Below are 24,773 nucleotides of genomic sequence, written 5' to 3'. Positions count from 1 at the left end.
GATTTGTGGGTTGCACATACAAACTAACAGAATAATTAACGGAATCTTATCGGAATGACCAAATTGATGTGTGGTAATGAATGGCACAACATTGATTGATTTTGAAAATGAGGGACCAAAATGATAAATTTGATCAATCTCATAGATCATTTGTGATAAAAATCCTAATTCACATCTGGACAAATAGACAAATCCTTATGCATTGAGTACGAAAGGTGCCGACCCGCCACGTTCAGTAGGAAAGCACTTAGCACTAGACTACCTTTTCTCCACTATAAAAGCGCAGGCTGAAGAAAGGTCTCATTGCCAAAAGCATCCCAATTTTCTTAGATTTTTGTTTGATTAGAAAAAGTTGGAGAAACAGAATAGGAGAGAAAAAATGGGTTTAACTAAGCCACATGCAGTTTTCATTCCATTTCCAGCACAAGGTCACATAAACCCGATGCAGCAATTAGCTAAACTCCTCCACTACAAAGGCTTCCACATAACATTTGTCAACACAGAGGTCACTCACAACCGCCTCATTAATTCCCTAGGTACCAATTCCCTCGATGGCCTTCCCACCTTCCGATTCGAGACCATTCCTGACGGCCTCCCGGCAACTCATCCCCAGGACGTGCCATCACTCTGCGTTTCTACTAACAAAACCGGCTTGGGGCCATTTAGGGAACTTTTGAAAAAGCTCAACTCTTCACCCAATTCACCACCTGTGACTTGTATAATTGCTGATGGTGTTATGACCTTCACTCTTGATGCTGCCCATGAGTTGGGAATTCCTGAAGTGCTTTTCTGGACAACAAGTGCTTGTGGCTTCTTGGCCTACGCTCAATATCACCGTCTCATTGAAGAGGGTCTCACCCCTCTCAAAGGTATACTACTTAAATCAATCTGATGTTGCAATAATCACTTTATTCAAACTGAAATCAGTTACCACATAAGTTTCATGTTTTCGTTGAAAACTACAAACTAAAAACTGAAATGGTTATTAAACGTTGACAGTGTTTTTCAATTAGAATTTGAACTCACCAGTACTATTTCTTGATTTGATCTTGCAGATGAAAGTCATTTCACAAACGGATATTTAGACACCGTTGTAGATTGGTTGCCGGGCATGAAAGATATCCGTTTGAAGGACATTCTGAGTTTCTTTAGAACCACAGACCCAAATGATGTCATGTTGGAGTTTATGGTGGGTGAGACAGAACGTGTTGGAAATTCAAATCAAAACAGGTTGCTGCTAGCTGTTGTTGAAAATCAATGTCAAAGTTAGGCATGGAAAGTTAGGCAATGTTAGGTATGGTTGAATAAAAATTATTAGGTGCAATTAATGTGTTTTGTGTGGTAATAAATAATCTTAGTTTAATCATTTGGTTTGCTATAAATACCCAAGTTCTCAAGCATTGTAAATCATCCCATCCGAATCCCACTTCCAATTGTGAAGAAGCTTGTAAGCTTTCTTATTCCAACAGTTTGTAAACCTTTTTCATATATCAAAGTCCAAGTGTTTTGCCAAAGCTTGTTGCTTCCCTCCTTTCTATATTTCTTTCTTTGTCCAATTTTATTTGAGAGTGCAAAGTGAAAGAGGTGTGATAGAGTTTGTAAACTTATCACCCACATATTTTGGTATTGAGTTAGTAAACTGTCAAATACCAACAATTGGTATCAGAGCCAGAATACCATTCTGGCAGGTGCAGCAGTTATGGCGTCCAACTTAGTGCAACTCCAAGTTCCCACATTGAAGAAAGAAAATTATGAAAGATGGTGCATCCAATTCAAAGCATTGTTTGGATCACAGGAGCTATGGGAAGTTGTCAGTAGTGGGTATGTTGTACCCACTGCCGAGCAAGAAGCCGTATATATTGCGGATCAAAGGAACACTCTCAAGGACTTACGAAAGAAGGACCAAAAGGCGCTGTATCTTCTATACCAGGGTTTGGAAGATTCAACGTTCGAGAAGGTTGCAGAAGCAACAACGAGCAAGCAAGTATGGGATACACTCAGTACAATCTACAAAGGAGTAGATCGAGTCAAGAAAGTGAGGTTACAATCACTTCGAGCAGATTTTGAAACTGCTCATATGAATGAAGGGGAGAGCATCTCCGACTATCACTCAAGGCTCATTGTGATAGTAAATCAGATGAGGAGAAATGGCGAGAGACTCGATGAAGTACGAGTTGTGGAGAAGATACTCCGGTCACTCACATCTAAGTTTGAGCATGTGGTGACTGCCATTGAGGAATCCAAGGATTTGGAGGTGATGAGCGCAGAAGAGCTACTAGGATCCCTCCTAGTTCACGAGCAACGCATTCAGAAGAATGCAAGCCCCACAACGCTAGAGCAAGCTTTGGAGTCAAAGTTGAATATTGACAAACCAAATAAAGGTCGTGGGCAGTGGAACTCACGTCGTGGGAGCTCATCCAACCGTAGCCGAGGACGAGCCCGAGGAAGAGGTCGAGGCTATGCACAAAATCAAGGTCAGTCTCAGGAGTGGAGATCTACTCGAGGAAAGGCGCATATCCAGTGTCACAACTGTAAGCAATATGGACATTATGCCAATGAATGTTCACATAAAAATGGTGAGCATGTCAACATGGCAGAATCAAGTGGAAATACTGATGAAGAACTTACAGTCTTACTAGCACACCATGATTCCAGTAGCCAACAAGATGTTTGGTATTTGGACTCTGGTGCAAGCAATCACATGTGTGGAAAGAAGGAGTTTTTTGCCGAACTCAAAGAAGGGGCCTATGGATCTGTAAGTCTTGGTGACTCCTCAAAGTTGCCAGTTGAAGGCAAAGGGAAGATCAAGATCATCCAGAAGGATGGAAGAGAAGAATACATCTCCGATACCTACTACATACCAGGTATGAAGAGCAACATTCTGAGCATTGGTCAACTGCTCCAGAAAGGGTACATTATACATATGGAGAACATGCTTCTCACTCTCAGGAATGCAAGGAGAAAGCTTATTGCACGTGTTCGAATGTCAAAGAACCGGATGTTTCCGTTGAATTTGAACACAAAGATTGGAAGCTGCAACATCGGTGTAATGGAAGATGAGTCATGGAAATGGCATCTTCGATTTGGCCATCTTAATTTCAATGGCCTAAAGTTGCTGTCAAGTGGAGGAATGGTTCGTGGTCTACCCCAGATTGAAGCCACACGCCAAGTATGTGAAGGTTGTGTGCTTGGCAAGCAAGCACGACTATCGTTCCCTGTTGGTGATACATGGAGAGCAAAGGCACCACTGCAGTTGGTGCACACAGATATATGTGGTCCATTGGATCCCATGTCTTATGGAGGTAATAGGTATTTTATTACCTTCATTGATGATTTCAGTAGAAAGACTTGGGTCTATTTTCTCAAGGAGAAGTCAGTTGCCCTAAAAATTTTCAAGGAGTTCAAGGCACTCACAGAGGCAGAAAGTAACCACAAGCTTGTGGCTGTGAGATCAGATAGAGGTGGAGAGTACACCTCCAATGCTTTCCAAGCATACTGCAAGGAGCAAGGAATTAGGCATCAACTTACTGTTGCCTATACCCCACAGCAAAATGGGATAGTCGAAAGAAAGAATCGAACCATCCTTGACATGACAAGGTCCATGCTTAAGGAGAAGAATTTGCCAAAAGAGTTATGGGCAGAAGCTGTAGCTTGTTCGATTTATTTGTTGAATCGATGTCCAACAAAGAGTGTCAAGAGGATGACACCACAAGAGGCTTGGAGTGGATACAAGCCGAATGTTACACACGTAAGAATTTTTGGGTGTGTTGCATATGCTCAAGTTCCAGAAGCCAAGAGGAGGAAACTTGATGATAGAGGTGAGAAATGTGTGTTTGTGGGCTATAGTGAAGAGTCCAAGGCATACAAGCTCTACAACCCACTAACTGGCAAACTAGTGGTTAGTAGAGATGTCATCTTCAGTGAGGAAGAGACATGGACGTGGAACAACAAAGAAGTCAGTAAAGAGAAGATCGTCTCCACTGATTTTGAAGAACCAGAAGTTGTACCACCGATTGAGCAACAGCCTGCTCAAACAATCACAACAACTCCAGTGCACAGAATTGCAAGGAGTGGTCCTACATCTAGTGAGGAAAGCAGCCCCTCAACTCCAGTGAGGTTAAGGAGTCTCACAGAGATTTATGGACAAGAAGAAGAAGAAGAAACCAACCTTTTCTGCTTGTATGCAGACCACGAGCCTTTCTCATTCAATGAAGCTGTGGAAGAAGATTGTTGGAAGAAAGCCATGGAAGAAGAGATCCATGCCATCGAGAAGAATGACACTTGGGAGCTGACAAAGCTCCCACCAAATCAGAAGGCTATTGGTGTCAAGTGGGTTTACAAGATCAAACGCACTGCAGATGGGAGTGTGGATCGATACAAATCAAGGCTTGTAGCAAAGGGCTACAAACAGAAGTATGAAGTGGACTATGATGAAGTCTATGCTCCAGTTGCGAGACTTGACACGGTAAGATTGCTAATCTCTCTTGCCGCACATCATAAATGGAAAATTTATCAACTAGATGTCAAGTCAGCCTTCCTTAATGGAGTACTTGAGGAAGAAGTGTACGTGGAACAACCGGAAGGCTTCCAAGTACAAGGAGAAGAAGATAAGGTGTATCGTTTGAAGAAGGCTTTGTACGGCCTCAAGCAAGCACCACGAGCTTGGAACTCAAGGATCGACAACTACCTTCACCAAAATGGATTTCAGAAATGTCCATACGAGCATTCAGTTTACATGAAGAATGGTGAAAAAGGGGAGTTCTTAATTATTTGTCTCTATGTAGATGATTTATTGTTTACAGGAAACAATGAGGCAATGTTCCATGAGTTCAAGCAATCCATGTTCAGTGAATTCGAGATGACTGACAATGGATTAATGTCATACTTTCTTGGCATAGAAGTGAAGCAAGAAAGTGATGGTATCTACATCTCTCAACAAAGGTACATGAGAGACATATTGAAGAAGTTCAATATGGACAAGTGCAACACTGTCAATACCCCAGTCGCAACTGGATTGAAGCTGTCCAAAGGAGGAGAGGGTGAGTTTGTAAACTCAACAATGTACAAAAGCCTCATTGGAAGCCTAAGGTACCTTACAATCACAAGACCTGATATAGTTTATGGTGTTGGACTCGTGAGTCGATACATGGAAACACCAAGGGAGTCTCATTAGCTGGCCGCCAAGAGAATTTTGAGGTACATAAGAGGTACTCTAAACTATGGTCTATTTTATAATTTTGGTGAAGATGCAAAATTATTTGGTTATTCAGATAGTGATTGGGGAGGTGACCAAGATGAAAGGAAAAGCACAACTGGCTATGTGTTTTTTCTAGGATCAACAGCTTTCTCATGGACTTCAAAGAAGCAATCAATTGTTGCTTTGTCATCATGTGAAGCCGAGTATGTTGCTGTAGCCTCAACCGTGTGTGAGGCAATTTGGTTAAGAAATCTGTTGAAGTCAGTGTGTCATCCACAAGTGGAATCGACTGTGATTCACGTAGATAACGTGTCTGCAATCAAACTTGCAAAGAATCCTGTTCAACATGGAAGGAGCAAGCACATTGATACCAGGTTCCATTTTCTAAGGGACCATGTGAAGCAAAAGACAATTGAACTTGTCTACTGTCACACCAAGGAACAAGTGGCAGACATCTTCACAAAGCCATTGCCAATTGAAACATTCCGGCTACTGCGTGAAATGCTAGGAATGAAGGCGTTTTGATTTTAGGAGGTGTGTTGGAAATTCAAATCAAAACAGGTTGCTGCTAGCTGTTGTTGAAAATCAATGTCAAAGTTAGGCATGGAAAGTTAGGCAATGTTAGGTATGGTTGAATAAAAATTATTAGGTGCAATTAATGTGTTTTGTGTGGTAATAAATAATCTTAGTTTAATCATTTGGTTTGCTATAAATACCCAAGTTCTCAAGCATTGTAAATCATCCCATCCGAATCCCACTTCCAATTGTGAAGAAGCTTGTAAGCTTTCTTATTCCAACAGTTTGTAAACCTTTTTCATATATCAAAGTCCAAGTGTTTTGCCAAAGCTTGTTGCTTCCCTCCTTTCTCTATTTCTTTCTTTGTCCAATTTTATTTGAGAGTGCAAAGTGAAAGAGGTGTGATAGAGTTTGTAAACTTATCACCCACATATTTTGGTATTGAGTTAGTAAACTGTCAAATACCAACAGAACGGACCAAAAAAGCTTCAGCTGTGGTTTTGAGCACTTTCGAGTCTTTTGAGCAGGAAGCTTTGGAAGCAATTTCTTCTTTGTTTCCACCAACTTACTCCGTCGGACCCCTAAACCTACTACTCAGTCAGATTCCAGCAGACAACGAGTTGAAGGTGATTGCGTCAAGCCTATGGACCGAAGACACAGAGTGTCTCGACTGGCTCGACACCAAAGAACCTAACTCGGTGGTTTATGTGAATTTTGGAAGCACCACAGTCATGACAAATGAGCTGCTAGTTGAGTTCTCTTGGGGACTTGCAAATAGCAACAAGACATTTCTGTGGATCATTAGGCCTGGCCTTGTTGCTGGAGACTCAGCTGTGGTTCCTCCGGAGTTTTTGGAAGAGACCGAGGGAAGAGGTAAGTTGGCAAGTTGGTGCCCTCAGGAACAAGTTCTGACCCGCTCGGCCATCGGAGGGTTTTTGACGCACAGCGGGTGGAACTCTACCCTTGAGAGTTTGTGCGGCGGAGTGCCGATGATCTACTGGCCTTTCTTTGCCGAGCAGCAGACCAACTGTAGGTACGCATGCAAACACTGGGGCATAGGCATTGAGATAGAGGATGAGGTGAAAAGAGATTACATTGAAGGTCTGGTGAGAAGATTAATGGAGGGAGAAGAGGGCAAAGAGATGAGGAAGAACGCGTTGGGATGGAAGAAGAAGATAGAGAAGGCCACTAATCCTAAGGGGTCATCTGTTCTGGATTTGGACAACCTCAGTAACCAGGTCCTAATTGCTCCGTGAAATGAGGATTGAGTAGAATATCCAAAGATCTTATCTTTGGTAAAAGTAATGCTCGTCATTTTTTTTAAAACAAACAAAGAGTGCTTGATCACCAGTTTCATCACAATGTATCAATCTACCTTTGAAATAAAGGGCACTCTTTATATTGCTGGAATTTTTCAGTGTCTTTTCATTATTTTACTTTTTAGTACATAATCTTTCACTTAGGTTAATCATCAACTTATCTTCTTCATAATTAATAAGTTTTCTTGCATATTACTTTTGCTTCCTTTTCAATTTTCACTTCTAGTTTGTTAGAAACATCAAATTCAAAAACCCTTTTTGTGCTTACAGTACTTACGTGTTTAATGTATGTAGTAGTTTGTCTTGGTAAAAAATGGTTTGAAAAGTAATTAAATTAGGTGAAGAGTTAATTAATTTGAAGTCAAAATCCAATAGCGGTGGCAATATTCTGTGAGTATAATTTGTATTTAAACTAATCTTTGGGTTGCACTAAAAGGTGAAAATAATACATTGATATCAGACTCATAAACATTTTCGGCCCAAATCATCGCTATCAAGTTTAAAAGGAGAGTACATAAACTTAATTTCGTGCCTCAAACATCAATTATTAGCCACACACACACACACACACATATAGCTGATCATTAAGAGGCTGCATCACTTGACATTCCTTTAAACAAGGAAGTGGTAGGACTAATGTCCTCATCAAGGTCCCTGAGTTCATCAAAAGAATTCGGTGGAAAATGACTGTGACCAGAGCCAAATGCCTTAATATGGTCTTTGAGTGATCTCTTATGCTTGAAATCCGAACCGCAAACACAAAGCCAGCGCTTGCCACAATTCTTCTCATGTGTTCTCCAGTCACCTTTCACCGCCAACAACTTGCCGCACTTGCGACACATAAAGGGCTTCATTCCATGCTTCCTTTTGTAGTGCGTTTGAAGGGTCCGGAAATCTTTTAGGGGTTTTGCTCTTGGATGGTCGATGTTGTTCTTGCATCCTTCAGCACAACAATAGCATGGGATGCCAAACATGGTTCGCGGTTGTGTTCCCTTTAGTGACTCTGGCCCTCTACGATATTGTGATCCATGCCCCCACATGTGCATCTACCATAGGAATATTCACAAATTGCTTGACATTGGAAATCAAATATTTGTAGCGACATAAGAATATTTACATATGTGGTCATATGCGAATTTTGTGAACAAAATTGAAGTCCCTTCAACATGACTCAAAGTTTTGGTTGGGAAACTCAAGCTTATTTATTTGGCTAAAAGGAGTTTAGGTTCCGAAATCAAGGAATATGGCTGAATGGGGTTTTGGCTTTGAAATCAGAGAATTTAGCCAGTACAAATAATTAAGCTCGATTCCAAAACCTATTTGAGAAGTAGGGAAGGGACTTCAATTTGTTCAAAAACGATTGCCATTGTGGTAGAAAATGTAACCATTTTTCAGACAAATAAACAACATTTGGTAGCAGATTTACAAAATCTCTGCGTATAGAAAGGAGATAATTAGGTTTTGACTGGCATGCAAAAAACCATGCGTCCGCATGAACAGATGCATATAAGAGAAAGTTTGTACCAAAGATGATTTCTAGTCAGATTGTACCAAAACTTTGGACGAGATCAATTATATATTGAAACAAAACAACAGTTATATACCTGCAGATTATTGTAACGGTTAAATGTTTTGAAGCAGACATGGCAAGAAAAATGTGAGAAGCCAATGAGTATTTGTTCTGGAGTTGGAATCCAATATTGTGCTATCACGTTATCTTCGTCATCTTTCCGATCAGTCAAATAACTCATAGAGCCATCCGAATAATCTGGAAGACCAATGTGCAAGGCCACAGTTACTCCATCCTCTTTCTGATCTTCATGGCATATTGCTTTAGGGTTATCGACATGGGAATTAGGCACTTGATCAGGTGAACAAAGTAGGCAGCTTATCGGTGGTAGAGGCTCAAGATTAGCATTTGGGATCTCACTAGGAAAAAGATTGAGGGTCTCTAAATTATGATTTGAATAAAATAAGGGGAAGGAGCTCGAAGAAATTTCAAAGGACTCCATTTTATTATAAGAGTGATTATTAAAAGTGTAATAGAACGAACGCTGCAATGTAATTGACTAAAGATCAAGGTTTTTATAATGAGATCATAGCATGGAATGAATGCATTGTAAACCTGAGAGAGAGAGAGAGAGGAGGGTAGAGGGGTGGCTGGAGAATATTGCAGTTGAATGAAAGGAACCATTGTTGAGGGGGTCATAACTATGTGCTGAATAGACTCTGTATATCATTGGGGAAAGGAAGGAAATAACCTTAAATTCTGTGGCCCATGTCATCTGAGTTTAGCAACAATTGCACCACAGAGGGTTGAAAATCTAAGGCAATTTGTATCATCATGCAGTATGTGCAAATTACATACCCAACAGTCAACCCGCACCAGACACGAGAGAGAGAGAGAGAGAGAGAGAGAGAGAATTGCAGGGTGAATCATTAATTTCTAGTTATTTAGGAGCATGTAGACATTTCATCATTTACGTTACGTGCAAGTTTTAATTAACCTAGCTTATATAGTTGAGTTGTCATCCTAGCCACCTTTGTTTTCCCTAATATTTGACAAAAAATCTTCAGTTTAATTAATTTCCACCTCAGTACTACTAGAACATACAACATAAATATTGTGGTAAGTTATTCTAGTTTTATTATTGATTTTATAATTTTGAGCATAATTACTACCTCGTTTCCACTAGAGCTCGAAGACTTCAAAAATGTTGTTCGAGTTCGAAAGACCTAGTTACCATCGTGGCTCATCAACGCTACCAACAAATGGACCAACAATTTCGACTAGAGCTCGAAGAGTTCGAAAGACCTAGTTACCAAAATCATATATTAGGTTTTTTTTCTTTTCCATACATAACATTTGTGTGTGGGCCTAGCCTGCAATAAATTATTGTTGAAGCTGCACAATGAGTCAATATTGTATTATATATTTTACCTTATTCTTAGTATCAATTTAGTGGTTATTTTGTGAGAATTTTGATACTTTGATTTATATTCTTATTGTAGGACATTTGAATTCCTCTGGAGCAAAACATAATGAAACGGATGAATTTTGGAGTGATTCCAATTAGAGCATGTTCATATGTCTCTCAACTTGTTTCCATTAAAGTTTCAGATTTTTCTATCGAGCGGTTTATTTATGGCGATGAAATAAAGAAGCAGCGTACAACGCTGTCAAACTGACGTTTTAGGCTTCTTTGGGCTTTTTTGGCATCCAAAATGATGTCTTTTGGGTTTGAGGCCTTCTACAATTATGTTCGGGACATCTCAAGTTTTACTTCTTGCCATTTTTGGGCCTGTTTTGGAGCCCTGAAGATCCAGAAACGTGGTTGTTTTGAGGCTGTGCAGATTTTGGACGAATTTTACTAGTCAAATTAGAATTATGTTTCCTAATTTATTTTAATTTATTTGGTTTCCTAGTATTATTCTAAGACCTTTTCTAAGTAGGGTTTTATGTTTTAGTAGTATAAATAAGGATTTTTAAACATTAGGGTTTTGGGGGAGAAAAAGGAGAAGAAATGACGCACTACTTTAGAGAGTTTTTGGATTTAAGTTTATTTCCAAGGTGTTTTCTATCCTTATTTTTAATAATATTTTGTTTTATGATTGTTAGTAACTAATTCTCTTTTGCTAGGGTGAGGTCACGAGTCTTAGCAAGAATATGTAGTTTCTTTTCAATTTGCTTATGATATTATGCATGCAGGTTTGAATTATTAATCATCGGTTTAAACTATCTAATTGTCTTAATGCTTAGCTATCATTAGGATCTTTAGAAAAGTAAATTGATGCAATTTTGGTCAGAGGTCGGTCCTTGAAATTGACGAAGACTTCTTGTGGTTAATATGTGCAATTTCACTTAGGATGAATATCACGTCTTAAGGGTTGTATGGTTTTTCAAAAGGTTCCGCAAAGCTTAATGAGTCATGCATGTTTAGATTTGATCTGAATACTACAGACGGATTGCATGTTTGATATACGCTCTATGTTAGGGGTCCAAGTAGGCATACTTTAGGAAAACCTAACCTTATTTATGCATGTGTAATTCATAAGTAATTGGAAAAACTACATAGGATTGTTAAGGTGACAGCAAAATCCTAGGCTTTTACAATTTAATTTTCAAAAACCATTTTCTTTTAGTTTGTTTTATTTTGTCACTTTATTTAATTATTTTCTCATAAATTCGTTTTTATTATTTTAAATCACAAAATCAACATTTAATCAAATTTTGTTTTAAATAATTAATTAAGATTTGATTCAACATAAATTATTCATTCAATCCCTGAGGAGAACGACCTTGCTAGAGCCATCTATACTACAATTATCTTGTACTCTTGCAAGTATTTAAAGTGTTTTTATCCCTACTTTTGCAAGTGGTAAAAATCTCTATCACTGCACTCATCAGGATCTGAGTTCCTTTGATGGTCGTTGGATGATCTACCTCCTACTGCCTTCTCTGCTAATTGATAGGATATGCATCATCTACAATTTCTTTTTCTGTTCATCTACAAAATGGCTACTCCCGCTTGTTTTCCCCTTGATTTGCCGAACCAAAATCAAAGTTGCAAATTAGTTTGGTCTGAGTGAGGAGTCGATTAAGCATCATGGTCTACTGGCTAAGCGTTGAAGTCAAATCTACAACCTTCAAATTGAGGGGTGTATAGTGGCCTGCTTAGGTGTAGGTGCTAGAAGACATATAGTGCATTATAGGTTAGGCTGAGGAAGGCTGCAAATATGGGTTAAGGCCTATAAGTGCTAGGGTTTCTGAATCATTGGGCTCTGGCCTAAGATGTAATTCAGAGGGAACCAACTGAGAGGGTTGTTGTCATTTGGTAGCGTACGGCGAAACTAGCGTTAGCTGTTTTGTGGCCGATAGCTAACCAGGGGTTTCCGCACCGGCAACGGTTGTTGCTGATAAGTTAATTTCATATTATTATTTTATCCAATTCTTAATATGTTTTGGTGATTATTTTGGTAAGATTTTGATACTTTGTTTTATAATTCAAATATAGGATGTGTGACTTTACTCTATGCAAAAAGTGATGAAACAGTAGAACATTTTAGTAATTCCAATTGGAGTAGATTCACAAGTCTGTCAAGTGTTGTGTCAAAGTTTCAGCATTTAGTTCCAAGGTGTTTGAACGTGTTGAATTAATTTAAGGCATAGCCCGCAATGTTGGCAAATTGACGCTCCATGCTTAATTGTGAGTTTTGGGCGTGAAGATGGCGTCCTTTGCAGTTGGACCTTTCTATAAAGTTGAAGAGGATGGCCTAAGATTTAAAACAAGACCTTTGAGCCTGATTTGGAGCTGGATTGGTCCATAAACGTGGGAATTGTCTTACTAAGCAAATTGCCTAGTTAGGTTAGGATTGTGATTTTTAAGTTATCCTTTTGTTATATTGCTTCCTAGTTTTTAGAAGACCTTATTTAGGTAGGATTATGAATAAGGGGTTGTTTCTAAGCTCCCAGCCAACCATTAGGGTTCTCCACGCACTACTATGATGAACTCAGCTTAGAGAGCTTTTGATGATTCAAGTGTACTTTTACAAGGTTTTTTTTTTTATCCATGCTTCTAATAATATTTTGCTTTTTAGTCATGATTATATGTAACTAATTTCCTTTTGTTAAGACTAGACTACGAGCCTTAGCATAAATATGTAGTCTTTTATCAATTTATTTATGAAATTTTGCATGTTTGCTTTGAATTATTAATCATCGTGTTCAAACTATCTATATATCTTAATGTTTGATCACCATTAGGATATTTAGACAAGTAATTTAATGCAATTTCTGTTAAAGCATCACCCTAAAATTGAGGAGGTCTTCTTGGGATTGATAATTATAGTTTCACTTAAGGTGAATGTCACGCTTATAAGGGTTGGCATGGTTTTTCAAAAGGTTTTCACAAAACTTAATGAGTCTTGCATATTTATATTTGATCTGAACATCACAAAAATATTGTATGCTAGATATACATTTTTGCTTGGACATCACGAAGAGAATATATATTAGGAAAACATATCCTTGTGAAGTCTAGACTTTTAGGTTTGGCTTTCCTTGTCAATAATGTAATAATGTACCACACATTCTTAAATTAGTCTTAGAACATACTCTGCACTAAGGGCTGCCATTGTTGGAAATATGCACTCAATGGTTTCACTTCTCACATTAAAGGTTTGTTCATGCATATGCATTTCATACTTTTATTTCTAGTTTATTCTATCTAGTGATTCTGTCTCGTCAAAACTTATCGCTACTTTCCAGTTTGATGGGCACACACTTTAAGACAACCCATATGTGTTGACTAACACTTTTTTCCTGAGTGTGGTTTTCTCACCTTCATCTGAAACTATTGCTTTGGCTTTTGACACGTGTCTCATGTTCCCTTTATCTGAAATATCCATGCATCTCTTTAAAAAGGCAGCTAGGGTTCATTTGGTTTTTAGGACTGAGATTGGAAAATTTTAGAGCTTTACTTTTTCTTCTCCACTTCAAATCCCCTAGGAGCATCAAGCATATTTTCTGGGTAATATTCTTCTTTGAATATTTATAAATCTATCTTTGAAAATGTTTGCTTGAATCATCTTATATGCTCATTTGTTTTGGCTTGGAAGTTTACATTTTATGAAAAGAGTGATTTTAGCTTTGAGTTACCTCTTGTGTTTTTCATTGAAACCCTAGCTACAAAACCATGTTCATGCACCAATCACCCAATCATTACATATTAGGATAGCATTGTCTTCATGGTTTTGTTTTAATTTGGTGGTCAAGTACTTCAAGTTTCAAATCTTTAAACTGACCCCATTTTTGGATTCATCTCAATTTCTTCCTTCAACTGTTTGACTGAAGAAACTGACTAATCATGTCACGCCCCAACTCTCGAATAAAAACTATTTACAAGCTAGGGTGTGAGCCATATCTTAGCTATAGAAATAAATTCTACAACCAAGATATGGTGGAAAAATTAAAATAAAATTGATTAATAACTGCAACACAATACTTCACATCACAAAATCTTACATGATAAAACTTGAGTTCACCACATATAATTTACTGAATACACAGAGGAATAACTATAGTGCACAAATTAATTCACAACAAAAAGTACCAACAAAATAATAATTAAATTGTAACAATTCTTTCAAATGCATGAAATATATGCACATGAGATGGATGAATATACTCACTCCCTTCTAATCCCGCTAACACATACCTAAGGCATCCAAGTCTGCACATCTCATACCATGCTTATACCACTTGGCTCCGAATACCTTAGAATATGATTTAACTCCCGTTCATCCCTTAAACCCAATTTTTGTAATTAAATTCTCAGTTTCCACTTTATTATACAGGCACTTCCCCCAACCTCCAATTGGATATTCAAGCCCTTCCCTCGACGCCTGACATATACAAGACTTCATTATTTTATAACCAATCAGTTGTATACTCAAGCCCTTACCCCGATGCCTGATGTATACAAGGTTCATTATTTTATATTCAAGGCAAACTTCAGCTCTTGAATATCCTCATAACTCAAACACAACTTAACTCTTTTTCTTACTTTACAAGAATGCTTATGTAAATGCCATGTAACAAGGATATCAATAATCACATGCTCTAAAACATCAGCAACACTAATCAAGTTGTTAGTAACCATAGTAATATAATCATAACATTAACAAAAATGTAATAATCAACATAAATGATAAACAAATACGTTACCATTTCCTCAGTTTTTTTTTTATTGTTTCAATTTCATTTCCTCTCTCTTGTTCTCTTTCTTCCTTCGCCACTTCCCCTTCCTCTTCTTTAATATAGCTGAAATTCTACATATGTAATAGGAGTTGGATTGCTGAAAAACTTCCTTGAAAGTGAGTGAAAGAAACTAGAGATGTTAGCCATGCAAAGAGGTTGGCAGAGAAGGTTAGCTCAACCGAACATCAACTGTTTGAACTGTGGTACAAGTTAGCACATAGATTAGATTGTCGTGATTTTTGGATATGTTATAGAGGAGATGATAAGGAACAATTTTGTGAAGGAAGTGTTTCAATCGGAGATAATAACATGGATGTCCAGTTTTCTGCTAGAATAGAGACTGAGTTGGTGTTTCAAACATATTGGACGGTCGCACCGTTGGATTTTCCTGAAATTTGGATATATCATGGTAGAGAGACAAACAAACAACTCTCATGAGAAAGTAATATGATATAATCTATGGATGTTGGTGTTTTGGTCTGTTAAATAGGCGGGACGAATTTCTAGTTTTTTTTATATCTTTCTTTTGATAGATGAAAATGACGGTGAGTTTGGTGGAGAGATTTGTTGGGTAAGGTCTCATGTATTTTTCTGGGATTTGTCTCACACTTTTTGTACATAATTCTCAAGGGTTATAAATGGAGATTTTCGATGGTTTGGTGGAAGTGTTTCTCATGGAAATGATCTCAAAATGTAAGTGCATAAACAACACAAGATTTAAGTGGTTCGCCCACTAGAATTTGCTTTCATTGTATTTTACTATATATAAAGGATTTACAAATACAAGGAAAGATAGCTTAATGCCTTAACAATATGTAAATGAAAGATAAGAGGTAATATGAAAGGGAGAATGGCTTTCTTTTTGGAGTGGTTCTTTCTTCCTTTTTTTCTTCTTCTTCTTCCTCTCTCTTTTCTCCATGTCTTCCGTTGGTTCTTGCTCCTTCCTTTATAAAGATTGCATGACATCTTCATTCCCATCTAATTTGAGGAGAAAGCTTCCAAGTGTGCCAATAGAAAGAAACCAAGTACTGTGCTAATCATTACCATGAAATGTGTTCCAATAACAAGGCAACAAGTGTTGTCCTAATCATTAAGAATGATATGTGTTCCAATGGAAAAACAACAAGTGTTAAGTTAATGAATATCATGCAAGATGGATGCAAACATCAAAGGCCACGTAAAGATTTATCTCAAGGTAAGTTTGATAGAGTTGCATTGTAGTGAGAACATTGCCAAAATGATTAAGATTCCTAAAGATTGATGAGTAAACACGTCTAATACCTCAAAGTGTTGCCACCTACATGCGAATAGACTAACATACATATGCTATAGATTCCACCTCTTCACCCTAATTATTAGCTTCTATTAATTACCAACTTCCACCTCATTCTTTGGAGAAAAATCAAGCTAACTCTACTAGAAAATTCCCACCTCTCGGAGCTTAACTCTCCAACCCTTTTACACTTCACTAATTAAAGATAAAAAAAGGCTTGCAAGGGTAACTTACTTGCTATTGGCAAGAAAAGGGTAAGTAAAAATGCCAACAAATCAAACTTGCATATATACATATAAGATACATAGTTACTGGACAAAGTTACAAAATTATGATGAGGAATGAACTGAATTGTTCTGACTAAGATAACTTGTAGTGAACCAAGTTTGATTTGTAGATTTGCGTCTGATTAACTGACGAATCTATACTTAGTTGACTGGTGAGCTTGACTAGTCAATTCAGGATACTTTAAATCATAATTGCTTTGTCATTGCTAATTGCATAATGAACTGATATGCAAATGTATTCAAGTTTAGGAATTGTTGTTGTGAAACTAATATGGGCAGAATCTGATTAGTTGAACATAGTGGTCAATTAGATTTTACTCTTGCAACTGCACTTTGTATCACTGCCCAACTTGTAACTAGTTGACTAGCTCGTCTGACTAGTCTATTGTGCAAAGTTTTATTTGCAAGATATTCCACCAAGTACCAAATTACAAACCTTCAAACTTGCATGTGTAATTCACAAGTAATTGGTAGATCTACATAGGATTGTTAATGGCGACGGCTAAACCCTAATGCATTTTACATTTGATTTTCCAAAACTATTTTATGTTCTCTTTGTTGCGAAGTTTTCATTAAAATCAATTTCAATTATTTTATGTCTTTTTATTTTAATTTGCAAATTCAAATCTTGTCCAAAAACTTGTTTTAAATACAAATTATTCATATCAATCCATGTAGAGAACACCCTTACTTGAATTGTTTATACTACAATTATCTTGTTCTCTTACTTGTATTTTTAAGTGTTTTTATCCCTATTCTTACAGGTGGTAAAAATCCTATCAATTATTGTTGTTGATGTCGTGGCATGGGGTAGTGGTGTGGCTACGGTCTTAGTAGCAATGGTGACGGCGATTAGGGGCCACGACAATGTCCCAGCAATCACGTCTCGTGGTAAAAGAGGATCCAATCCTCGAATGTAAGGGACAACATGGGCCACGGTTGATGGTGGTGCACCAAATTGAGCAATGGTTGCGAAGATGTCACAACACATCGCGGTTTGTAAGGATTGGCTGTTGTTCTTGCTCATAGTTCTCCATGTGCTCACCACGGTTCGAAGGGTTCAAAGAACGATGAACAAAGAAGGGTGAAGAAAAGTTTTTGGATAAACTTCCTTCTCTCAAATATCCTGATGAAAACATCAATTTGTAGATGCCAATTTTCGCCAAGGATAGATTGACAAAAATCACACTTGCAAAACAATCACTATTAGGTTGGCTAATTGACAAATATCCACGAAAAATGATGACGGTGTCCGCTAAAGGGCCTTTGATGCCTAAGTCAGAAATAGTTTGAGAGAAACTGAACTCGATTAGAGAGTTCCAACTAATAGTTTGAGAGAAACTGAACTTCAGAGAGTTCGAACTAGTTTCTGGTTTTCCTTCATAATCTTGTAGTAGGAGGTAAAGTTTCCCTTCTTTGTTTGCTTGTTGTCACTATATTGGTAGTTTGCTTATTATTTATGCATTTGTCGTATTGTTGTTTACTTTTTGGGAGTTGATATTAGCATTCTTCAGTAAAATTTAGTACTCTTCGGATGAAATTTTATCTTATCCTTTTACACAAGAAGAATAGAGAATGACCCAATACCCGTACTTTTTATACAAGAACTTTGGTGGTAGTGAGTAGTCGCCGAGCTGCCTCATACTATAACAATTTCCTCATATATGTTTATTGGAGAAATAATACACTTTACATGAACAAAGTAAATCAAAATAATAGTTGATAGAAAAACGTGAATGATTAGTTGATCATCTCTTTCTTGCAATATCTGTGCAGAGCACACGAAATCTTAAAGCAATAGTCACCTAATGTTACAGATTTCGACCCAAAAAGAATTTTATGGGTGAGTGACAGCAGAAATGTCAGAAACGTAAGGATCAATTCATGAAGAGAATAATAACTTTTAATCATAAAGTTTATACAACTGAATTCTTTTCATCAGATCATATATTTATCAACGAGTCTTTTTAGGCATCTGGAGTGCTTTCTGAAGTAACAACTCCAGCTTCTGTTTCGGTTGAGGCATATTGCGGATTCTGAGAATCTGAAACCAACATAACAATACATACATTCCCATGAGCACATTCGACACATAAATATAACAGCAGTAGTGTATGGAGATATTTTAATTAAGTGCAAGCCCTCATATTAATATATAAGAAGTATATACACATGCAAACACAATTTATCTAACCTAGTGAGTAATAGTCGATTAGCAATCTGACAACATAACCTGATCAAGCCTAAGTAAAAAGATCATGGCAATTGCTTACTGTATAACCTAAAACTAAACCCTAAATTGGGTTGGCGTTAATTAAAAAATCTGTACAATGTATGCCAGTATATATATTAGCTAGAATGGTCCATAATTTCACCACGACATGTCATGGGTGTCTTATGAAATGAGACAGCGTCCGACAGAAAATTTGTGCTTATATATGTAGGGTTTTAAAGAGTGGGGTTATGACACTTAACAACTCTATGGCCAGCAATTTATATATAGGATTACTTTGAACATCGAAGAGAAAAGTCACTTAGTACTACGATCTAATAGTATTTTTCTTAACTGATAAGTGAGAGTTCTTTTGTTCGAATTTCATATGACGAGTTCGATACTAATTTATTCCACCATCCTTTGTCCCCTTGATATTAATATTTATGTATAAAAAAAATATACTGAAAACGTTTGATTAAATTATTAATATATAAATGAAAAACATTTAGAATGTTGTTATTTAAACTCCAAATATGACATACTGCACTTCTTTAGCATGGGTTGGGTTGGGTTGGGTTGGGTTTTTGGAGGGGGGGGGGGGGGGGGGGGGGGGGGGGGGGGTGGGGTGGGTGGGTGGGGGAGAATAAAACCTAAAAATAGCATTTAGCCCAAAATTAAGTTTGGTCTTATATACAAACTGGTTAGTGTTTTATGAATTTAGAGTGCATATATGATTTTTTGGAGTTTCAAGTACCAAAAAAATCTCTCAAAATTTTGAATATACTGTTAAAGTCTAATGTTTTTTTAGTGACCCAAACTTTTACGTGGTATGTAGGCGAAAACTAAACAATATATTGGCACAATAGTAGATGGGGAAATGTTTATTTTTATACTTACAAACACTAAATGACCGACTCTTTTTCCTAACTAAGCATGCAAGTGGTTTTTTCCTTTCTTTCATTCTCTCCTTCCTTCAAATATTTTCTCACCCTGACTTTGGTTCTTGAAAGTTTTTACCTATTTTTTACGTATATTTATATCATTTTAATTTTTTACCTAAATCAAATCTTTTGTTTTTTTTTCCAGGTGAAGACAATGCTTCGAAAAAGTTATATTGTAACTTCCCCATGAGCTACCAAACACTCAGAAACCGCCTTGAACATATATATAATTGTATATACTTGTAATGATTTTATTTTGTAATTGTTATTGGCACTCCAAAAATCTCATTCTATACTCCAAACTTTCTATATTTAGAAAGAAAAACACTTATGAGGAGTGTAGAATGAGATTTTTGAAGTGCTAATAACACTTCCCTTTTTTTTTCTTTGTAAAATTAACCTAGCTTCCCCTCCTATCACCACGTCTTAATTTCCTTGAGTCATGATTAATTGGCAGTATCTAACATGCCTGGGCATCTCTAAACGACCACTTGAGTACATATCTTGAGAATAATGAACCATGATTCTGAGGCTGAAGCCACATGCAGTCACTGTTAGTTTACATGTACACTCTGCTATGCTTCTCTGTCGTGACTTTCCAATATTTGACCCTTCTGCGTCTGGTCATCACACAAGCCATGCAGCAGCCAGCTCACTCACATGGGTTGCCCTTCCCCTCTTTGCCCCACTAGGTCCTCTCCCATGTTAATCAAATCCCTAGGGAACCTATACAAAACTTCCTATACATATGTATATAGTTTGTGGGATTAGCTAACTGGGAGCTTCAAACTGTAATTCGAAGATGCTATTGACTCAGACTTTGCATCTGCTAAATTCAATAATAGGAAAGTAGCTATCGACAACGTTTTTATAGTACAAATGATATTTTATACTAATCCATACTAAGGAAAGGGAGAGAGTTCAAACTCGGAATGCAGTGAATTGAAAAGAAATATCCTAACTACAAGACAATCTATCACTTATTTTATCACCAAGGTTATAATAATTATTTTCAATTATATAATTTAAGATTATATCTTCACTTCAAATGCAATATCAAAAAATTAAAAAAATAAATAAAACGAGAGAAACTAGTTAATTACCAGGTAAAGGAGAGGTAAAATTAGGAGGATTATGCCTTGAGGTGGGGGGTGGTTGTAGGAGTGGAGGATTAGGATAGGAGCTGGAGAAGGAGGGTTCCATGTTGTGCGTAGGATAGTAGAGATACGAAGGGCCGGGCATACGATGCGCCTGGGGTGTAGAAAATGTTCCCCTTGGACTTGGAGATTGAAAAGAATAGCCATGATAGTAATATGGAGTGCCCATTGGTGAAGATGGTGATGATCCATACACTTGAGGGTAGTACTGAGGTTGTTGATGCACTTGTGGGTTGTACATAGCCTGCTGCAATATTATTGCAACCATTCAACAATGTGATCAAATTTTTGGATATGGAGAGAGAGAGAGAGAGAGAGAGAGAGAGAGACTCACTTGGTGGTACCCATAATCTGCAGGAGTGTAGGTTGGGTAGCTACAAATCAACAATTTTCAATGAGATTGATGAGTTAGGATGAGCAGAAACTTGCTTAGAATGAGACTGCCAATAGGGTGCCCATATACCAGAAACCCTCCTGTTTTTTTCTACATTGAAAGTTTCACACACTAAACTTAACTTGCTTTTGCCCATCGCCCTGTTCATATACCACAAATCCTTCTTTCTATTTGTATGCACATGTGTTCTTAAATATGATTGTTACATATAATTCGAAAATGACACAATCTACTAACAAGAAATAATAAGTTGAATTCAAGCGGATCAGAACTAACCTACATACAATCTCTAATTTATTTTTGCTAGTGAAGTGAATCTATATCAACAGATTTTTGGTTTGTGATACTTCTATATATCTTTAAAATTGGAAAAAAAATTGTCAACCATTTTGCAGTTGGCAAAATTTCTTTTGATACTAAAGATATTAGGAAAGGATAGACAAACTCAAGACTTTAGATACAAAACACATACACTTAACCGCATAAGTTAATGAACTTTGTAAAATCGTGTTTTCTTTTTAATAAGAAAACTATACAAAGTTCGAAAACGTAAAAGACTTAGGAAGCATCACCAACCCTAAAGTTGACTGATCAAGACAGAGATTGATAACGTTGAACAAATCAAAATATATACCTATATCTATAAGCATTAAGCAATATCATACGTGTCATCACCCCCAAATATCTCTCCATTAATCTTTGCAAATTTTACTTGCTATAGAATATAAGTTCATAAGAAAAAAAATACATAACGGCAAAAAGGTTGTATCTAAATTTGTGCACTAAAGTAATCAACTGAGGACCACCATAATTACGACATTGCACAACCCTTTTCTTTTACCCTTCTTTTTCCATCTAAAAGTCAAACATAAATTGTTTGAATTACTTTGCAGAAGATTCAACAACAAAAGAATTGCACAAATAATACAATTACATTTTCAATAATAATTTCTGAATTTATAATTCAATTAAGTCATTTTTCCTTAACCTCGAAGTTTCGGAATCAATTTTTTCTTTCACAATATCGCTTGTGGATAATTTTGATCAATATCAATAATGTATCATAAACTATATGCACGCTGATGATGCATGCATTGAAACAAAATTAAGTAGGTTATAGGGTTGAAGGGTTGCCCTTATGCACCTTTAAGTTTGTATGATTTATATATTGGCTATTTACAGGTTGATACCAACTGTAGCCAGGTAATATTTAATCTTACATTAAAATAAAAAATAAAAAAAAAACAGACAACCACGTCTATCTAACTACTCACTTTTTTAATTCAATGCATGGACCATTTCTCTTTTAACCACAATCCCAAAAAAAAAAAAAATGCAACACAAACTACCTGTACGATGGATATATTATAGGAGCCGATGGCGGTAGTGGTGGCGGTAATGGGGGCACTCCGCCGTAGGACTGTGCAGCCTGGGGTGCATTTCCCTGGTATGGAGTGGCGCCTTGGTTTCTTCCTGTATGAACCACATAAAAATGTACCACCAAATTAAGTAATTTATCAATTATCGAGCAAAAAAATATTACTTGCCATTGATCACTCTGTTTTCGCAGAGCAATAATCAAGGAGACGAGAATCGAACACATGAGCTCAAATTCAGGGTCAAAATGCGCAATGTACCTCTCGGGGGAGAAGGTCGTGGTCGTCCCAAAGAAGCAATGTTACAATTTGCTCTTCTTCCGTCGATGACAGGGTTTGGATTAGCGCAAGCCCTCCTTGCCGATTCAGGATCACGAAATGTCACCTAGTCATATAATCGTTAAAACCGAAATTCAGAAACAAGACAAAAAGAAAGAACACACAGCGATCTTCGAACACAATACATACGTATCAACATTAGACTTACAAATCCGTAGCCCTTAGATTTTCCAGTATTTTTGTCGGCAATAATAACAGCTTCAAGAATCTCCCCAAACTGCTCAAAATATCTACGCATTTCATCAGTTGGTGTCTCCCAAGCTAGCCCTCCGACAAACACTTTTGTAAACGTTGTGTCCCCGAACTGCGATCGATAATGTGGATGCGCCATGGCATCTACAGCTACATATGATGATTTCTTAATTTGTTTTTGCAGCTGCATGAACTCATATAGTCGAAGAATTTTGATAAGAAGAGCACTCTAAATTTCTTCCACCTCAAATTTGTGTTGACCTTCTTTGCTCTTTGCTTCCTCTGCTAGCTCTATATGTGTCTCCATCTACAAATAATTATTCCATATTTCCTATTTTTACAGGAAGAAAATCATTGGATACACATGGAAAATTAAAAGGGTTTTGGATTGGTTTAAAATGTTAGTTGTTGTTGGTTGTATTGCTGTCAAATATTTGATGGGTAGTTTGAAATGGAGAAGTTGGTTGATTGAGAGAGAGAGAGAGAGAGAGAGAGAGAGAATCCGACAGCTGCAAACTCTGATTTGCTGGCTATGTATCAGGAGGGGGAGGAAGGAGGGAGGTATGGCTTTGTATTACCGAATGACAGCTCTGCGTGACAAATGCACTTTGGAGTGTGTCCTCCCTGTCTCTGCATTAATAAACCCTCGCACCCTGCAATCAAATTATAATCCCACTACTCCAATTTTTTTTTCTCTCTAATTTACTTCTTCTTTGTGTTCTTCTGCACGTTGGGTTTTTTAGCTCTTGATAATCTTAATTATTTGTCACTTAGCAATGTAATTTAGGGCAGGTTTACTTATCATGTATGATAATGAGAATGAATGCGTATGATTCTCAATTATGCGTTAAATAAAGAATGTTTACGGCATGTTTACTTATGAAATGTATTTATGTAAATTCCATCAATTTTGGGTATGGAATACAGGAATAATGAAAGTATCTCTTGAGCATAGCGGAGTTGTTTATCCAATACCCGATCTTTCACATCCACATTCCTTTTAGTCCCTCATTCTCTCATATTCTCATACCATATAAGTAAACATGTCTTTAGTGATGTGTTTTCTTCCTTACTTGTAAGTAATAGGTCTTTAGTTCAATTCTTGTCAATAGCGAGTTTGAACAAAATTATTTTGGCAGATATAGTGTGTGGCTTAGTCCATGTCTTTCACCTTTTCTGTAAATATATCGTTTATATTAAAAAAATCCTAATTATTGGCCGAAAGAAATTAATTAGCCCAATGTAGGCCGGAAAAACATATATAAAGTGTTGTGATCTGTAATTAGTTTGCTTCTTTTGTTTGCATAATTCATACAAGGCGTAGGTATGAGATGAGATGCCCTCAACATCTGTACCCATTATGGGTCAGCTAGCAAGGCCATTAGACCATTCGATCATCTTCGAGTTGCCACTTTGTATCGACAAATGATTCAGTGGATGTACTTATATATTGTACTATTTGTTGTATGATTACAAGTTACAAGTAATTAAATTCGTTCACTAAATGATGTATTAGGACTGAATTAACGTGTGTCAATAGCTAATAATGGTTTATACTTTAGAGTGTAGGGTTTTTAATTTTCTTGTCATATATGGAGGGTTTAAGGTTTTGACTAATTTCATTTTTTTGTAACTCAGCTAATCATAGTTATTTAGTTTAAATTACAAACATATTAGGAACTGATCAATTTTAATCTTAATAATTTATTAAGAATTGATCAATCTTAAATTTTTAAAGTTTTTGCAAATTAATCTTAATCTTGTAATAATTTAATAAACAAAAATTAAAACGAATCAAACATTGTCGT

The 24,773-nt window shown here is 36.9% G+C and overlaps 3 protein-coding genes across 3 annotated transcripts; 1 reads left to right on the top strand and 2 right to left on the bottom strand.

Moving 5' to 3' along the window:
- The first annotated feature begins 379 nt into the window (after window positions 1-379).
- LOC137731196 ((R)-mandelonitrile beta-glucosyltransferase-like) lies at window positions 380-7,117 on the top strand. Its single transcript, XM_068470299.1, has 3 exons — window positions 380-869; window positions 1,056-1,189; window positions 6,160-7,117. The coding sequence occupies exons 1-3, from the start codon at window positions 380-382 to the stop codon at window positions 6,967-6,969; spliced, it is 1,434 nt and encodes a 477-aa protein (XP_068326400.1). The 3' UTR covers window positions 6,970-7,117.
- A 499-nt stretch (window positions 7,118-7,616) lies between these two features.
- Window positions 7,617-9,044, bottom strand: LOC137726907 (protein TRANSPARENT TESTA 1-like). Its single transcript, XM_068465861.1, has 2 exons — window positions 8,637-9,044; window positions 7,617-8,078 (listed from the first exon to the last, which is right to left on the bottom strand). The coding sequence occupies exons 1-2, from the start codon at window positions 9,042-9,044 to the stop codon at window positions 7,617-7,619; spliced, it is 870 nt and encodes a 289-aa protein (XP_068321962.1).
- Window positions 9,045-18,227: 9,183 nt separating this feature from the next.
- LOC137730082 (uncharacterized) lies at window positions 18,228-23,336 on the bottom strand. Its single transcript, XM_068469150.1, has 6 exons — window positions 22,922-23,336; window positions 22,696-22,819; window positions 22,408-22,531; window positions 20,999-21,038; window positions 20,611-20,911; window positions 18,228-18,395 (listed from the first exon to the last, which is right to left on the bottom strand). The coding sequence occupies exons 1-6, from the start codon at window positions 23,153-23,155 to the stop codon at window positions 18,319-18,321; spliced, it is 900 nt and encodes a 299-aa protein (XP_068325251.1). The 5' UTR covers window positions 23,156-23,336; the 3' UTR covers window positions 18,228-18,318.
- Window positions 23,337-24,773: the final 1,437 nt, after the last annotated feature.

Source organism: Pyrus communis, chromosome 1, assembly GCF_963583255.1.
Source record: "Pyrus communis chromosome 1, drPyrComm1.1, whole genome shotgun sequence".
Classification (NCBI taxonomy): Eukaryota; Viridiplantae; Streptophyta; class Magnoliopsida; order Rosales; family Rosaceae; genus Pyrus; species Pyrus communis.
The sequence above is the reverse complement of the archived record's forward strand: the minus strand, read 5'-3'. Positions and strand labels throughout refer to the sequence as shown.

Coding starts and splice junctions, on each gene's coding strand:
- LOC137731196 (XM_068470299.1), top strand. CDS start 380: ATGGGTTTAACTAAGCCACATGCAGTTTTCATTCCATTTCCAGCACAA. Junction 870..1,055: donor GGGTCTCACCCCTCTCAAAG/GTATACTACTTA, acceptor TTGATCTTGCAG/ATGAAAGTCATTTCACAAAC. Junction 1,190..6,159: donor ATGTCATGTTGGAGTTTATG/GTGGGTGAGACA, acceptor TTTGGTATTGAG/TTAGTAAACTGTCAAATACC.
- LOC137726907 (XM_068465861.1), bottom strand. CDS start 9,044: ATGGAGTCCTTTGAAATTTCTTCGAGCTCCTTCCCCTTATTTTATTCA. Junction 8,079..8,636: donor ACCGTTACAATAATCTGCAG/GTATATAACTGT, acceptor TTCCTATGGTAG/ATGCACATGTGGGGGCATGG.
- LOC137730082 (XM_068469150.1), bottom strand. CDS start 23,155: ATGCAGCTGCAAAAACAAATTAAGAAATCATCATATGTAGCTGTAGAT. Junction 22,532..22,695: donor ACGACCTTCTCCCCCGAGAG/GTACATTGCGCA, acceptor TGGTTCATACAG/GAAGAAACCAAGGCGCCACT. Junction 18,396..20,610: donor TTTTACCTCTCCTTTACCTG/GTAATTAACTAG, acceptor TGTTGGTTTCAG/ATTCTCAGAATCCGCAATAT.